General features: G+C 36.8%; 2 protein-coding genes and 1 pseudogene across 3 annotated transcripts; all 3 read left to right on the top strand.

Moving 5' to 3' along the window:
• Nucleotides 1-35: 35 nt before the first annotated feature.
• Nucleotides 36-2,580, top strand: LOC113756113 (annotated as a pseudogene).
• A 3,837-nt stretch (nt 2,581-6,417) lies between these two features.
• Nucleotides 6,418-11,575, top strand: LOC113756111 (disease resistance protein RGA2-like). 2 transcript variants are annotated; one of them, XM_027299909.1, is made up of 2 exons: nt 6,418-9,994; nt 11,296-11,575. In XM_027299909.1, the coding sequence occupies exon 1, from the start codon at nt 6,541-6,543 to the stop codon at nt 9,937-9,939; it is 3,399 nt and encodes a 1,132-aa protein (XP_027155710.1). In that variant the 5' UTR covers nt 6,418-6,540; the 3' UTR covers nt 9,940-9,994; nt 11,296-11,575. The 2 variants fall into 2 exon arrangements, with proteins under 2 accessions (XP_027155710.1, XP_027155709.1); XM_027299908.1 differs by having other exon boundaries at nt 11,290-11,575.
• A 1,269-nt stretch (nt 11,576-12,844) lies between these two features.
• On the top strand, nt 12,845-17,006 carry LOC113756112 (2-alkenal reductase (NADP(+)-dependent)-like). Its single transcript, XM_027299910.1, has 5 exons — nt 12,845-13,279; nt 14,420-14,597; nt 15,245-15,411; nt 16,088-16,170; nt 16,491-17,006. The coding sequence occupies exons 1-5, from the start codon at nt 13,043-13,045 to the stop codon at nt 16,867-16,869; spliced, it is 1,044 nt and encodes a 347-aa protein (XP_027155711.1). The 5' UTR covers nt 12,845-13,042; the 3' UTR covers nt 16,870-17,006.
• Nucleotides 17,007-17,901: the final 895 nt, after the last annotated feature.

The following is a 17,901-nucleotide window of genomic DNA, read 5'->3' as shown; positions in this document are numbered from 1 at the left end:
CTCAAGTCAAATTCATAACTTGATACTGATTCACTTTGTAGCCTATAGTGGGTCTTGGAGTGGCTAGAGTTTTGGAGTCAAACAATCCAAAATTCAGCAAGGGTGATCTGCTGTGGGGATTGACTCGCTGGGAAGAATACAGTGTAATTGCTGATCCTGAGACTCGCTTTAAAATTCACAACACTGATGTGCCTCTGTCCTACTATACAGGAATCCTCGGTCAGTGCCTCTGTCTGATTAGGTTTCCATCACAGTACACCAGTATAGAAGTTACTTCCTTTTCTTATTGGAGATTTCCAGCATTTGATGTTTGTTACCTTTAAAAGCTTTGTGTGGAACTTTAATAAGCTTTAGCAGTCTGATTGAAGCACTTTACAGTTGTTTGCTATGGTAGGAATGGGATATACATCCTTTATGTATAGTGAGCTTTACATGATGTAAGATCTGCTATTAAGCGAACTGCCATCAGAGAGTGATGAGGAATTAGGTCCATTAGTTAATTGCTTGAGTCTTTTATTTATGAATAGTTTGACTTCTTCCTTGAACCTCTTCATCTGATTTAGATGCTACTACAATGCCATATGCTTGTATCTCTTGCCACCACCTGATGCTAATTTTCTGGACCTGATCTTCTATGTTTTTACCATTACTGGTGTTTCTAACGTTACCTTATTTGGAATTTCTGGGACATTCTTCAAGGATGGGATAAAGAAATATGTTTTATTTACCTCAAGCAACTGAATGTGGCTGCCCAACCTTTTACTATGATGCTTCCAGTGTTATATCCTTACCAGTTTTCCATCATGGCTCCTAATTTTTTAAGACCCCCCCCCCCCCCCCCCCCCCCCCCCTTCAATTGTTCTGCTTTGCTAACAGGTATGCCTGGCATGACTGCTTATGCTGGTTTTTTTGAGATTTGTTTCTCCGAAGAAGGGAGAGCGTGTATTCATTTCAGCAGCTTCTGGAGCTGTTGGTCAGCTTGTTGGACAGTTTGCAAAGGCTTTTGGTTGTTATGTCATTGGAAGTGCTGGAACCAAAGAAAAGGTAATCTCTTAAGACATCTGCATGGTCAAATTTCCTCTTTTTTGGGTTCAAGAAAGCAAGCCCGCACTTCGTTTGCTGCCGTTTAGATCATTGGAAACCTTGTATCAGTTTCAGTGAGAACTTTATTCATGTTTCTGTTGAAATGGATTCATATAAGATTGTGTGGGTATCTTCTAGATAAACTGAATGTCAAGTCCTTTTTCTTTCCATAGACTTTCTTTGCGTACAAATTGCGACCTTTTAATTCTATAAAGAATGTTGACGGTCATTATGGGCCAGTCTTGGTGAAAGCTACTCAGAACTGATTGCTTGGATCTTCTGTTATCTGATTCCAGTGGTAGTTGTACCTATGCTTCATGAAGCACCATATATTCAGATAGCATCTATTGAGCATCTAATGATCTGTTGTACCAAAAACAAGAAAGGGAAAATTAATAAATTCACCCTTCTTACTCCAGGCATCTTGCATGATTAGCCTGAATAATGTTTGCAAGAGGAACTTTTACTTCATATTTGTTTGTTAGAACAAACACTGAGGGTACTTAAAGCTAGCCACATGATATCACTGTATTCCTATTGTTTCTTCTCTCATCTTGCTTTATCTTGTTTCTTTAAAGGTTGACTTGTTGAAGAACAAGTTTGGTTTTGATGAAGCTTTCAACTACAAAGAAGAGCAAGATCTAAATGCGGCTTTAAAAAGGTCAGTCCTAATATACTGGCTGAAAAGTTTAGATTTTAAAATCTACTTTCTGACTCCCCAAGGCAGTTTGTTCTGAGTGGCAGGGCATTCACTTAAATGAACTGTGTATATGTGTCACCCGGTACATGTGTACCTTGAGCTCGAAACACACTTCTCCAAGTTATCAACATTCAATGCAGATCTTAATTTGCCAGCATTCATTCTTTTCTTGCATGTCATGTTGGCTCATTAGAGGAGGATGATTCTGTCACAGTCAGTTTCTTACTTTGGACTGCTCAAAGTAAATCAGCATTCCTGACTTTCTATCTTTTTTCCCTTAGGTACTTTCCAGATGGCATTGACATTTACTTTGAGAATGTCGGAGGAAAGATGCTTGATGCCGTGCTTCTCAACATGAGAGTCCACGGTCGCATTGCTGTTTGCGGATTGATCTCACAATATAACCTTGAGCAGCATGAAGGCATTCACAATCTCTTCTGCCTGATCACTAAGCGAATTAAAATGGAAGGATTTTTGGTGTTCGATTACTATCATCTCTATCCGAAATTTCTGGATATGGTTCTACCCCAGATAAAAGAAGGGAAGATAGCATATGTGGAAGACATAGCTGAAGGCCTTGAGAATGCCCCAAGTGCCCTGATAGGACTCTTCTCAGGTCGCAACGTTGGGAAGCAGGTTGTGGTGGTTGCTCGTGAATAATGTGAAACCTATTCAAGTCTCTGTCAAGTTTACTTTCTTTGGTCTTCTCTAATAATAGACAAGAATCTTTGATGATTTTGTTGTTCAAAATAACATCATTTCAGTTGTCTAATTACATCTACCTTTGATTTGCTAAATGCTCATGTAACACCTAAACACAGTTTTGCAACAATGGAGAAAAGGATGGTTACATTAACAAAACTAAGTTGCTGGTAAAATTCCCCTTCAACAAGACGAAGTTGGATGACTATTGCACAGCCAAGAAATTGCAATATCAACTATCTCAAAAGTCAAATGCTGGTCCATTCATTATTTGATTCAGTGAGTTTAATGTGATCTATTCTGGCACAATCTGTACTGATAATTAAGCTGCTGTTGACCAAGCTGACATATTTTTTGTGCAACACATTTTTATAGCTACATAATGACTTGGAAGTTTGGTGCTAAATGTGTGCTTACTACGTAATCTTGGAGATAAATTGGGAGCTGAAAGTGGGATACCAGAAAACCCAGGAAATCTGAACCATTCAAGTATGTGGGGATCTATGGGGCTTAGCCTGGCTCATTGAAATGTTTTTAAGTGTAATTTTCTTGATAATAAAAAGGTGTCGCCCACTAATTTTTGTGTCAAAATCTTATCAAGAAAAGGCAAGGTATTGATGTAATTCTAGGTGTGTCACGCCTTTAAAGAAGAGGCAAGTGGACTTTCATTAGTATATAGGTACCAGAGTGCGCCTTTATCAGCAAGAGAAGGAAAAAGGTTTGAAAGCATGATCGTTCGAGAATTATTTAGCTTCACACTTTAGAAGAGGTGCATGAAACACCTCCAATTTTCCACCCTTTATGTGAAATGAAATGTAGAAAATAAACAATTCTGACAGCCATAGTACAAAAAAAGTAACATATAGTAGTCTTCATTGCTTGAGGATCCATCTCCTGTTTTACTAGCAACTGTATTTAAGAGAGCTCAATTGCTCAAACTAGCTGCAGTGTTCAAAGGGTGCTATTGTTGGTAAAAGATGGCCAAATTTCTTTACTTTCATTGTTTGAAATTTTGAGGTACATATATTACAGTTTGCTTCTCTATATTCTTCCTGATTAATAAAGCAAATCTTGGAAAACCATTTTAAGAGTAGGGGCTTCACACCATGGTTGCATGATGTGCTTGGTAGTTAAAACTTTAACTCTAGAGGGTTTCTAGTGGTAGTTAGCTCTATTTGGGCTTACTTTTAATCTAACAAATATAACAATTTGCCCATTTGAAAACTGGAAAACATAATTATTCTAAAATCATCTTCATAATTAATCAAATACAAAAAAGACTCTTTAGAGGCTGAGCAAATGCAATTGATCCTTAAGTGCAATTTCTAGAAAATAAACATGTGTTGCGCAATAAATTTTGAGTTAAATACCTTAAGCACTTCAAATGTCTGGTTTGATCTGAACTTACGGATTTTGATGTGATTTCTTAGATCATTGTATCTAAAAATAGTATGCAATGTAAGATATATGGTTCATTTTGCTAATTTTATTTCTTTGTACTTATCTTTCAAATGATCACAGACATTTTCAAGACACCAAAAAAAAATAGGAGCAATTAAAAGAATAAAAAGATTTGGGTGTGTTCGTGTTGAAGATTATTTGTGAAAAAATTTAGAAAAACTATAATATTTTCTGTGATGTAATATATCTGAGACAAAAAAAATGAACCTAATAGAAAGATGATTAAAAAAATGTGTTTATGATTCTATTTTTTTCAAAAAAAAATCACCAAATTATTGATTGACAAATTAACAAGGAAAAGAAATTTGGCAAAAATTTTCCTTGAATACCTCCAAATGCCTAGCGTCATTGGTTTCTTTTTTCCCCACTAAAAACATGACAAATATCTAGATTTTGGTCAAAATTTTTTCAAAAAAAAAAGCCACGAAGGCCCCCCTTCCCCTCTTCCACTTAATTCCTTTTCCAATGTTAGGTTATTTTTTTTTTTATCCAATGTTAGGTTTATAGTTCATATAATGTTCTACTCTTAGTTTTTCTAAGCTGCCTAATGTACCTAATGCAGCCGGAGAGAGGTTCTTTGGGTTAAAGCTTAGATTAAATCCTATTTAAGTTGCCTAAAAAAGAAGAAAAAATAAAATCCTAACCTAAGTGCATAGAAGTCATTCAAAGATTCAGTTCAATTGACAGGTGCCGAGCCTGTGCAATAATAATTACTAAAAAGTCCTAATGATATTTTGGCAACATTTCAGCCGTTGGATAAGATTTCTTTGAGTTTATCTATTGAGATCATTCTTCAATCATTCTCGTAGATGATCGATAGACTCGATTTTCAAAATGATGTGACACAATTTGAACCAGCAAATCTTTAAAAATTATGTCTATTTAAGTCTTGGCCCTTCAACAAAGAAAAGAACTGAACTTGGTTATTGGTAATTACGCCTCAGCTTCTTTGTGAGTGGTCCTCTTATCCCATTATATTTTTGTACATTTTTGTATCGAAATTAGTTACCTTTGCCTAAAAAGGAGAAGGTACCCGCTTTCTTGTGTACTTTTTCTCCCTTTGTTGCCTTAGCGGCCCACTTTCTTCTTCTCCTTTAGGAGCATGTGTGTGATTGCATTATCGCCAATTGCACAATGCATAAGCGCAAATACTACAATTAATCAGGGCAACTTGATGCGCAGCATCAGGCTTTAGCGCTGTTTCAAAATTAACACTTGTAGGGTAACATTTATATTGCAAAAACTCAAAAAAAAAAAATTAATTTGTTTTATCACAAAATATGAGCTCTATGTGAAGTTAAACACAATTCAGAAATCAAAATTTTCACATTATTAAGTATAAAAGGCAATTTTGCAAGTTTGAACTTTGAAGTCAAATAATACTGTTAAGCGCTTAATAAGTACTTTTACGAAAGATTCTACTTTAGAACTTTGGGTTCGATATTCACTTTGATGTACTTATAGCATGATTAGTTAGGGAGTTGAACAGTGCTACTTGAAACTATTTGCATATAATCAGTCATTTCAAATTTTCTATTAACATAAGTTTGTAGACTGATTAAGTAAAACCTTACAACATACCATAATATAAAATTTGACCAGATAAGCGAAAATTCATGCGAACATATTGAACCACAAGGACCTCCCACAATATTTCTACCTCAAACATAAGTAGAAATAACATTTTGGGAAGAACTTAAGCCTTATGCTAAACTTTCTTGCTATATTACAACCAGGACAGCAATATTACTGTATCACTTTTTGAATTTTACATACAAATATTGATGTTTTTATCATAAATTAAATGTTTGAAAGTAAAATACTTATAAAGAGCTGATACTTTAAATAGGTAATGCATACTGCATATAGTTTAACATGCAAATAGTTTGTTAATTAGTTAGTTAGTTAATTAGTTAAGCAGTTAATTAGTTAATTAGTTTAACATGCAAATAGTTTGTTAGTTTCGGACAGACAACAGCTTTAGTTAATTAGTTAATTAGATAATTAGTTAATTAAATAATTAGTTAATAGTTAATTAGTTTAACTATTAACTAATTAGATAATTAGTTAAGCAATTGTCAAGCAAATAATAATTGTCAAGCAAGTAAGGGCAAAATTGGAAGAAAATTCTTATCTCACCTCTACAAAAGCTGTCAAGGAGGTTTCTGCAACGAATTATTACTGTTCATGGGAGGTGAATGCAATTTCTAAATCTAGAGGGGAGATCAGTGCAAATATCAGAAATCTCAAGAGAGGTTTCTGCAATTATCCCAAAAAAAAAAAGATAACCTTTTCATACCTAATAATGTGACAATTACAAGGGACCACCGGCTTATATGTGGTCCGTGCGTGCGTGGACAATAATTTCGTGGACGTTAGTTTGGCAACACGTCAGCCGATGGATAAGGTTTCTTTGAGTTTATCTCTTCCCCTTCTTTACTTCACTATTTTTCACATGGTTCAACTACACTCTGTCGCCATTTCATTTACTTCTTTCAGTCCCCCTCCTCAAAGGGCCGTTGACTTCTTTGTTCTTTGCTAATATCACACAGATTAGCGAGCAATTCTTCCTCTCGTAGGAATACAAAAGTGAGATGGCTGATGTTTTGCTTAATATTGTTATAGAGGGAGTTCGGAGTAAGTTAATTTCACTTGTGGCTGAAGAGATCGACATAGTGTGGGGTGTCAAGGAAGATCTTGAAAGTTTAGCTCGAGATCTGGAGATGATTCAAGCTTTGCTTCTTGATGCTGAATGCAAAAATAACAGAAGCAACGCCGTTGATCTTTGGCTTAGAAGGCTCCAGGATGTGTCGTCCGAGGCTGAGTACTTGCTGGACGAGTTTGCATATGAAGTTCTTCGCAAAAAGTTGAAGAAGCGCATGCAAGACCAGGTTCGTAGCTTCTTTTCTGGTTCATATCCGCTCGCATTCCGTTTCAAATTTGCTCACAAGATTAAGAACATGAACTTGAGTATAAAGAAAGTTTATCAGGAAGCGGAAAGGATTGGACTTAGGCCTGTTGAGTTAGTTAACATGTCTAACGATCCCAGAAGTGATCGATCTAGTACTATTGATCCTTTTGTTGATGATTCCAGTATTGTGGGAAGGAGTGAGGAATTGAACAAGGTTGTAAACTTGTTAACTTCTTCAGAGAAGGATGGTAATAACTTATCAGTTATTGGTGTAGTTGGGATGGCTGGTTTGGGCAAGACAACGATTGCTCAGCTAGTCTACAAAAATGAAAAGGTGCTGAGGCATTTTGATCATAAATTGTGGATCCACGTGTCAGAAGATTTCAATGTTGAAAGACTCTTAAATAAGATGGTAGAGTCTCTTACAGGAACCAACCCTAATCTGACAGTTGCAGAGGCAATTGTAGGAAAGCTTAACGAGGTACTTAAAACCAAAAGATTCTTGCTTGTACTGGATGATGTTTGGAATGAAGATGCAGAGAAATGGGATAGAATGAGGAAGTGTCTGCGAGGGATAGGTGGATCGGACGAAAGTAGGATAATCATGACAACTCGAAACGAGGCAGTTGTTTCAATCATGCAAGCATCTTTTCCTTGTCAATTGGGAACACTTTCTGATGGTGATAGCTGGGAATTGTTTGAGAAAATAGCATTTGGTCACGGTTGTGCAGCAATAAAGACTCCTGAATTGATAAATATAGGAAGAAAAATTGTTGCTAAGTGCGGTGGTGTGCCATTGGCAGTAAAGGCAATAGGAGGTTTGTTGTACTCCAAAAAGGATGAACGTGAGTGGTCAAAAATAGAACATAGTGAAACCTGGACTGCAATGGAAGAAGCTGGAAGTAGAGTCAGATCCGCTATAAAGTTAAGCTACGATCATTTGCCTTCATTGTCGTTGAAACAATGTCTTTTATGTTGTATTATAATGGGAAACGGTGGCTTTATATCAGTGGAAATCATGATACAACTTTGGATGGCACAGGGATTGCTTAATCCTTCCAAGGGAAGTCACCTGGAAATGGAGGATGTTGGAAGTAACTACATGAGTATTTTGTTCCGGACTTCTTTGTTGCAAGTTTACGAGAAGGATGGGTTTGGAAGAACTATAAAATTCACTATTCACGATCTTGTGTATGACTTTGTTCAAGAAGTAGCCAAAGAGTCCATTTTCTTGTTTCCCTCGGCTGAACTTATAACCGGTAGGGAAAGTCTTTTAAAGCTGCGAACTTTGATTTTGAACCTTGCACATGGTTTGCCGATCGTTTGTAAAAGCCTTCGAGTCTTATTTCTTGTTGATGAAGAAGTTAAGGAATTGCCAGCCACGATTGGAAAGTTAAAGCTTTTAAGATATCTTGACATCTCCAGGACTTCAATAACAGAACTCCCAAATCCCATCACACAGTTGTACAATTTGCAAACAATGAGGCTTAGTAATCTGCAACAGCTTCCCAAAAATTTTGGAAATTTGGTTAACCTGAGGCATTTGTGCATTGAAAAAGATGGAATCATCAATGGCAAGCCATGTTTGCTTCCTGATATAGGACAGCTGAGCTCTCTTCAGACGTTGCCTTTCTTCTATGTAAGTCAAGATAAGGGATGTCAAATTGATCAGTTGGGGCATTTGCACAATCTCAGGGGCGACCTCAAGATCTTTGATCTCCAGAATGTTAGCAACCAAGAGGAAGCAATCAAAGCAAAAATATCCACAAAGATAAACCTTGATAGTTTGGAACTTCACTGGGATACTAGGACCAGAGACGAATCCACTGATGAGGATGTCTTGAAAGGTCTTGAACCTCACCCAAATTTGAAAGGTTTCACAATGGAAAACTTTATGGGCCGAAGCCTTCCATCGTGGATGCTGACCACAAGCCATCCTTTGGTGTTTCGCAATCTTGTGAAGATCGTGCTGAGGAACTTCAACAAGTGTCAGCAAATTCCACGACTTGGGCACCTCCCTCACCTCAATATTGTCAACATAATTGGAATGAAAAGTGTAAATTGCATCGGCACTGATTTCTTCGGTTGGAAAAATGTTGATGATGCAAGTAGTAGCAATCCAAGTGGCCTAGCAGGGGATGCTGTGGTTTCATTTCCGGCACTAAAAGAACTAATTCTGGAGGATATGCCTGATTTGATAGAGTGGTCAGGTTTAATGTGCCACGATTCATCACATTCATTGGTCAAGATATTCCCTTCTTTGGAGATTTTAAAAGTCGAGCTCTGTCCCAAATTGGTAAGCCTGCCAGATGGTGTTTGGCACAACCTTAGATGCATTAAAGAACTATGTATTTCGGGATGCATTAGTTTAAGTCATCTACCAAAGGATGTGGGAGGATTGGCATCTCTTGAGATTCTAAGAGTAATGGATTGCCCCAATCTTGTTTCCATCCCGGATATTCATTCCCTACGATCTCTAGTTGAGCTGAGCCTTGCGGGATGCAACAACTTGCGCTCACTACCAAGTGGAATGGAAGTCTGTACATCAATCAGGTTTTTTGTATTATTGGGGTGCCCTGCTATTCAACCAGAGGATTTGCATCCTCTGTCGAGGAAGATTCAACTAGAAGGATTGGTGCTAGGTGATTTCTCTCATGATCTTGATTATTTCCCCTGGCCCAGCTATACCATTAATCCTTGCAGAGTTACTATTACCGATAATGAGAACAAAGAATTCCAACATCCTTTTGCCTCGTTGCTGTCTCTTATATTAAGTGGTTGGCAAGCAGTCACATCTTTGCCGGAGCAGATTCAGCATCTCTCCAACTTGGCCTTTTTAACGATACATAATTTTGACGGGATTGTGGCTCTGCCAGAGTTCTTGGGTAGCATCCATTCACTCGAAGGACTGGACATTGAAGACTGCAAAAATCTGTTGCATTTGCCTTCTGCTGAGGCAATGCGTCACCTAAGGAAATTGACAATTAAAGAATGTCCACTTCTCAAGGACAGATGCAAGGAAGAGATCGGCCAAGAATGGTACAAGATTGCTCATATTCCAGAAATTCAGCTGCTGCCATGAACATGTGCAATGCATCGCCTCATCTTACTTTGCTTAATACAGCAACTACATGCACGTAAGTTTCAGTTCAATGCTGTTTTTGTGGCTACGTTATATGAAATTTTCCTAGATATAAGTCTCGCTTTTGCATTTCTTGCTGAATTATTGAAAGTCTTCCGACAATATCCATGGCTACTCAAAGCTCTGCTAAAAGTGATTTCCTTACTCTCCACTTTGCTATAGATTGCTTTTAACAAGACGAAAGGTAGAATTTACAACTAATGTATAGATAATGCATTAAACCGCATATTCTAGTTGGTTCAGATTGAATACCGTCCAACCCTTCATCACAAACTTAGTATCCCATCTAATGCTGGTTCATTACATGTCCCTGCTCTAGAAAGAAGTAAAGCCATATATAAGAAAAATATTGAATAAATCCATGACAGACTATCTCAAAGCAAAGATGTGCCAACCTTGAGATTCATATATGTGAGAGCTTCATTTACAATTTCTTGCTTTATTATTTCTCTGTACATACCTCTTCTTTTGTGCATCTGTCAATGAACCATATCAACTTTATCTCTTCTTGTTTTCTGCATGATTAGACGATGGGCACAAGTTAATCTAGAAGTTCAAAGTATAGGAATTGACATGTATGGTAGGATTGGCTGCTGCTTTTCCTCATATGGATCCATGTTAATTATCATATATAATTGGGCAAATTACATTTTACCCCCTTGTGGTTTACCCTTTTTTTACATAACCCCCCTATGGTTTCAAAAGCTATACATAACCCCCTCATGGTTTGGATTAAAGTGTCAAAGTGATGGAAACAGTCACTCGTAACGGAACTTCTAAAAATGTCAAAATTACCCTTATAAATACATGACACATTAACCCCGTATGCTTTTTATATTTTACCATATAACCCCCTTATGGTTTAGTACTTTACCATATAACTCCCTTATGATTTTCAAAATATACACATAACCCCCCTTGGTTAATAAATAATTTTTAACTTTACATAAGGGTAATTTTGACATTTTAAGTGACACCGTTACGAATAATAATTTCCGTTACTTTGACACTTTAATCCAAACCATAAGGGGGTTATGTATAGCTTTTGAAACCACTGGGGGGTTATGTGAAAAAACGCTAAACCACAAGGGGGTAAAGTGGAATTTACCCTATATAATTACCAATTCCCTGAGCAAATTTTTGCTTTGTGCTCTGTAACTGAACCTTACAAAGCTTGATTTCTCCAGAAGAACCTGAATCTCGAGTGCATTATGTTTGTAAATTCTTTATTCTTGGATGATTTTGTTACTTGCTAAAAGCTATAACAAACACTGAAACTTTCTTTTCCAGCACCAGCAAGGGCAGAAAGCACATCTCCAAGACGATAAGATTGTTGTATTTTGTCTTTTGGACCTCTCTTGATGCCGGTCAGTTGGATGCCTGGTGCAAGTGTTGCTGCTCCTATCTGCCTCGGTTCTCTTCTTGGGATTCTTTGCTTTTCGTTTCTTACTTCTTTAATTGTACTTTCTCATTTCCTTTTCCTTATTTTGTATCCTATATTACTGCTTCTTGAATTTGTATCCTACATTGGTGCTTCTTGAATGTTACATATTATATCTTGGTCATGTTTCCCTTTCTTTTGATTATTGTTTTCCCCTATCTTTTTCTTATTTTTCTCTACCATGATATGATATACGCAGTAGATAAACAAAAACTTAAAGAAGAAAATCACATACAACCAGGGATGGAATTGAAAATTTTGCTTTGAGAGGGGCACCTTTCAATTTCACGCACATGAAAAATTTGAAGTTTAAGACAAAAGTTTTGTGAACATTTTTGTGGGGGCAAAGAGTTTAATTTATAGAAGAAATCTTTTTTAAAAAAAAAACTCTTAAAATTTTAAGGACTTGGGAGAGAGGGCAGGTGACTCCACCTGTTCCACTTTGGTTTCATCCTTGTGTAAAAAAAAAAAAAAAATCAACGTTGTTAATTTCGGACTAAATAGTGATTCGACTAAATTATTAGATCAGAGATCTACTAGTCGAATCGATCGAACCGTTCTCAAAAACTCGCTGACCCACGATTGTGTTTTATATGATTTTGTCCGACTATTATACGTATTCAATTTTTTTATAGAGAGGGCAGGTGATTCCATCCTGTTTCACTTTGGTTTTGTCCTTGTGTAAAAAAAAAAATCAATATTGTTAATTTCGGACCGAACAGCGATTCAGCTAAATTATTGGATCAGAGATCAACTGGTCGGATGAATCGAACCGTTCTCAAAAATTCGCTGACCCACAATTGTGTTTTATATTCGATTGTTGTACGTATTCAAATTTTTGACATACAAATACATTTTAATGTTATACTAAATATATGTCAAGTATTGCATTCATATACACGACTATTGAATATATGTCAACTATTTAATTCATATGCATCACTTTTAATCTGAGTATAATAATATAATGTAATTATATATCAAATAATGTAAAAAAATACTATAATCGGATCGAACCACCCACAACCGGAACTGCATTAGATCCATATACGATAGAGTAATCATAGCAGCCTAATGTCATTCCCTCTTATGTCCATTGCTTTTGCTATTAAGCTAATGGTCCTGTCTTTTTTTTTTTTTTGGTATCCGGAGTTTCAATCCGACTAATGATCCTGTCAATACATCACTTTAAAACTTCAGAAATAACCCACAAATAGCCCACAATCCAAGCTTCAGAAAGTCATGCAAAACTTCTTCTTTCCACTCCTATTTGGTAATTCATCTCTTTTGCACCTCTGCATCATATTGCAAAATCAGCTGGCCAATAATCCAATTTTACCTGACTTACCAAAGTTTCATAGGGAACCGTCTTTTTAGCTAAAGTACAAGATATCAATGCTGGCTTTATCATTTATGATAAAACAAACAAAATGCCAAATAATCAAACCTATAAGTTAAACAACAAAACAAAAGCAAGAATCCGCTTTTAATCGACCCATTGCACATTTCAGTCTCCATTTCCAAAGAGATAAAAAAAACCCACCAATATTTAGTTCAGAGAAGAAAAGGGTTGTTCTCTTCTTGGGGAGAGGATTTCAGAAAATGGCAGAGGAAGAAGTGAGCAATAAGCACGTTATACTGAAGAATTATGTGAGTGGCTTCCCAAAAGAGAGTGATATGGAGGTGAAAACGACTGCTTTGAAGTTGAAGCTTCCAGATGGCGGCGATTATTCAGGGGCAATCTTGGTGAAGAATCTGTATTTGTCTTGTGATCCTTATATGAGATCCCGCATGCGCAAGCTTGAAGGTCATTATGCTGAGGCCTACACTCCTGGCTCTGTAAGTCAGTTTCTGTGAACATTTGTACGTTTTGTGTTTCTCTCTTCTTTTCTTTTGTTCTTTTTTTTATTGGTTTAAACTGGAGTGGTTAATGGATGTTTAATCAGTACATGCAATTGTAGTGCTAAAGAGAGAGTGACAATTGGATTTCCGGACCTTTTTTTCTTATTTTTTAGGAGTCATGTAGAATTTTTATGTAGAGATAGTCTGCATGAGTGGAAATTCGAATTTTTTATTTGTGAATTTTATTGTATGTTGCTTAATTGGTGTTAATCTTAACATCTGCGGTTTGCTCGCTTTTATGGTTGATTTTGAAGTATTCACTTGACTCTGAAGTCATGAAACAGTCAAAAGTTTTTATTTTTGTACAGTTAAATAAGATCATATGAGAATTCTGACTTGCATGTGTATATCTAGAGTATGTAATTATGTTTGACCTGGTTAGCGGTTGACCTTGATTCATCTTTCTGTGAAGAAATGAAACTCAAAAGTAGATTGAAACCAAGATGTTCAGGAATTTCATTCTTTTTTCTGTTCTTTTATTTTTTTGATAAAATAAATCTGGTGGTCCAGAGCATGTGGGACTTTATGGTTTTCTGCATCTCATGGAAAATGATGGGCAAAAATATTCAGAGAACAGTTTGTTCAGTGTTGGAGTAAGTTAACTATTTGAGAATCTCCAGAGTATTAATTTAAGAGAAGGATGCACTTTGATTTATAACTCTACATGACAGTAGAAAGCATTATAACTCCAAAGAGTAATGTTGACAATGTGTAGTGATACTATCTCTTCTTTCTTGTTTCACAAAGAACATTCACTGGTTGCCTGATTATGCATTTTTTTTCAGTACACATGTCAAAGAATTCAATTTGGAAACATTTCTCTATGTTTTCCACAATGGCTTTGCCTATTATTTGGCTGGAGAACCAATGGATTGAAGTTGGTTTTTTCGCTGTTCATTGTTACTTATTGCAGTCCCATAAATGGTTGTCTACTTGAGATAAGTCCCATGACTTTGGATATAACATAATAGGTGTAATACATGTAGTTGTTTATGGTGCAATTGAAGGGGCAGAAGTTTTACTTTTCATGAGTAGACTCAAGTCAAATTCATAACTTGATACTGATTCACTTTGTAGCCCATAGTGGGTCTTGGAGTGGCTAGAGTTTTGGAGTCAAACAATCCAAAATTCAACAAGGGTGATCTGCTGTGGGGATTGACTCGCTGGGAAGAATACAGTGTAATTGCTGATCCAGAGACTCGCTTTAAAATTCACAACACTGATGTGCCTCTGTCCTACTATACAGGAATCCTCGGTCAGTGCCTCTGTCTGATTAGGTTTCCATTACAGTACACCAGAGTATCAAAGTTACTTCCTTTTCTTATTGGAGATTTCCAGCATTGGATGTTCGTTATCTTTAAAGGCTTTGTGTGGAACTTTAGTAAGCTTTAGCAGTCTGATTGAAGCACTTTACAGTTGTTTACTATGGTAGGAATGGGATATACCTCCTTTATGTATAGTGAGCTGTACATGATGTAAGATCTGCTCTTAAGGGAACTGTCATCAGAGAGTGATCAGGAATTAGGTCCATGTGTTAATTGCTCGAGTCTTTTATTTATGAATAGTTTCACTTCTTCCTTGAACCTCTTCATCCGATTTAGATGCTACTACAATGCCATATGCTTGTATCTCTTGCCACCACCTGATGCTAATTTTTCTGGAGCTGATCTTCTATGTTTTTACCATTACTGGTGTTTCTAACGTTACCTTATTTGGAATTTCTGGGACATTCTTCAAGGATGGGACAGAGAAACATGTTTTATTTACCTCAAGCAACTGAATGTGGCTGCAGAACCTTTTACTTTGATGCTTCCAGTGTTATATCCCTACCAGTTTGCCATCGTGGCTCCTAATTTTTTTAAGACCTCCCCCCCCTCTTCAATTGTTCTGCTTTGCTAACAGGTATGCCTGGCATGACTGCTTATGCTGGTTTTTTTGAGATTTGTTCTCCGAAGAAGGGAGAGCGTGTATTCATTTCAGCGGCTTCTGGAGCTGTTGGTCAGCTTGTTGGACAATTTGCAAAGGCTTTTGGTTGTTATGTTGTTGGAAGTGCTGGAACCAAAGAAAAGGTAATCTCTTAAGACATCTGCATGGTCAATTTTCCTCTTTTTTGGGTTCAAGAAAGCAAGCCCGCACTTTGTTTGCTGCCATTTAGATCATTGGAAACCTTGTATCAGTTTCAGTGAGAACCTTATTCATGTTTCTGTTGAAATGGATTAATATAAGATTGTGTGAGTATCTTCTAGATAAACTGAATGTTGAGTCCTTTTTCTTTTCTACCATAGACTTTCTTTGCGTACAAATTGCGAACCTTCAATTCTATAAAGAATGCTGATGGTCATTACAGGGCAGTCTTGGTGAAAGCTACTCTGAACTGATTACTAGTAGCTTATTCTAACCATTCCATATCTGAAGGCAGTCAAGCATTTCATATTGTTTGGATCATCTATTGTCTGATTCCAGTGCTAGTTGTACCTATGCTTCATGAAGCAGCATATATTCAGATAGCATCCATTGAGCATCTAATGATCTGCTGTACCAAAAACAAGAAAGGAAAAATAAATAAATTCACCCTTCTTACTCCAGGCATCTTGCATGATTAGCCTGAATAATGTTTGCAAGGGGAACTTTTACTTCATATTTGTCTGTTAGAACAAACACTGAGGATTCTTAAAGCTAGCCACATGATATCACTGTATGCCTATTGTTTCTTCTCTCATCCTGCTTTATCTTGTTTCTTTAAAGGTTGACTTGTTGAAGAACAAGTTTGGTTTTGATGAAGCTTTCAACTACAAAGAAGAGCAAGATCTAAATGCGGCTTTAAAAAGGTCAGTCCTAATATACTGGCTGAAAAGTTTAGATTTTAAAATCTACTTTCTGACTCCCCAAGGCAGTTTGTTCTGAGTGGCAGGGCATTCACTTAAATGAACTGTGTATATGTGTCACCCGGTACATGTGTACCTTGAGCTCGAAACACACTTCTCCAAGTTATCAACATTCAATGCAGATCTTAATTTGCCAGCATTCATTCTTTTCTTGCATGTCATGTTGGCTCATTAGAGGAGGATGATTCTGTCACAGTCAGTTTCTTACTTTGGACTGCTCAAAGTAAATCAGCATTCCTGACTTTCTATCTTTTTTCCCTTAGGTACTTTCCAGATGGCATTGACATTTACTTTGAGAATGTCGGAGGAAAGATGCTTGATGCCGTGCTTCTCAACATGAGAGTCCACGGTCGCATTGCTGTTTGCGGATTGATCTCACAATATAACCTTGAGCAGCATGAAGGCATTCACAATCTCTTCTGCCTGATCACTAAGCGAATTAAAATGGAAGGATTTTTGGTGTTCGATTACTATCATCTCTATCCGAAATTTCTGGATATGGTTCTACCCCAGATAAAAGAAGGGAAGATAGCATATGTGGAAGACATAGCTGAAGGCCTTGAGAATGCCCCAAGTGCCCTGATAGGACTCTTCTCAGGTCGCAACGTTGGGAAGCAGGTTGTGGTGGTTGCTCGTGAATAATGTGAAACCTATTCAAGTCTCTGTCAAGTTTACTTTCTTTGGTCTTCTCTAATAATAGACAAGAATCTTTGATGATTTTGTTGTTCAAAATAACATCATTTCAGTTGTCTAATTACATCTACCTTTGATTTGCTAAATGCTCATGTAACACCTAAACACAGTTTTGCAACAATGGAGAAAAGGATGGTTACATTAACAAAACTAAGTTGCTGGTAAAATTCCCCTTCAACAAGACGAAGTTGGATGACTATTGCACAGCCAAGAAATTGCAATATCAACTATCTCAAAAGTCAAATGCTGGTCCATTCATTATTTGATTCAGTGAGTTTAATGTGATCTATTCTGGCACAATCTGTACTGATAATTAAGCTGCTGTTGACCAAGCTGACATATTTTTTGTGCAACACATTTTTATAGCTACATAATGACTTGGAAGTTTGGTGCTAAATGTGTGCTTACTACGTAATCTTGGAGATAAATTGGGAGCTGAAAGTGGGATACCAGAAAACCCAGGAAATCTGAACCATTCAAGTATGTGGGGATCTATGGGGCTTAGCCTGGCTCATTGAAATGTTTTTAAGTGTAATTTTCTTGATAATAAAAAGGTGTCGCCCACTAATTTTTGTGTCAAAATCTTATCAAGAAAAGGCAAGGTATTGATGTAATTCTAGGTGTGTCACGCCTTTAAAGAAGAGGCAAGTGGACTTTCATTAGTATATAGGTACCAGAGCGCGCCTTTATCAGCAAGAGAAGGAAAAAGATTTGAAAGCATGATCATTCGAGAATTATTTAGCTTCACACTTTAGCAGAGGTGCATGAAACACCTCCAATTTTCCACCTTTATGTGAAATGAAATGTAGAAAATAAACAATTCTGACAGCCATAGTACAAAAAAAGTAACATATAGTAGTCTTCATTGCTTGAGGATCCATCTCCTGTTTTACCAGCAACTGTGAGCCTGTTTGGCACCCTAGTTTTTTACCAAGTTTTTTAGCTACTAGTTTTTTAACAACTTTTGCTACAGGAACCCCA

The sequence above is a fragment of the Coffea eugenioides genome, unplaced genomic scaffold, assembly GCF_003713205.1.
Source record: "Coffea eugenioides isolate CCC68of unplaced genomic scaffold, Ceug_1.0 ScVebR1_1994;HRSCAF=2940, whole genome shotgun sequence".
Classification (NCBI taxonomy): Eukaryota; Viridiplantae; Streptophyta; class Magnoliopsida; order Gentianales; family Rubiaceae; genus Coffea; species Coffea eugenioides.
The sequence above is the reverse complement of the archived record's forward strand: the minus strand, read 5'-3'. Positions and strand labels throughout refer to the sequence as shown.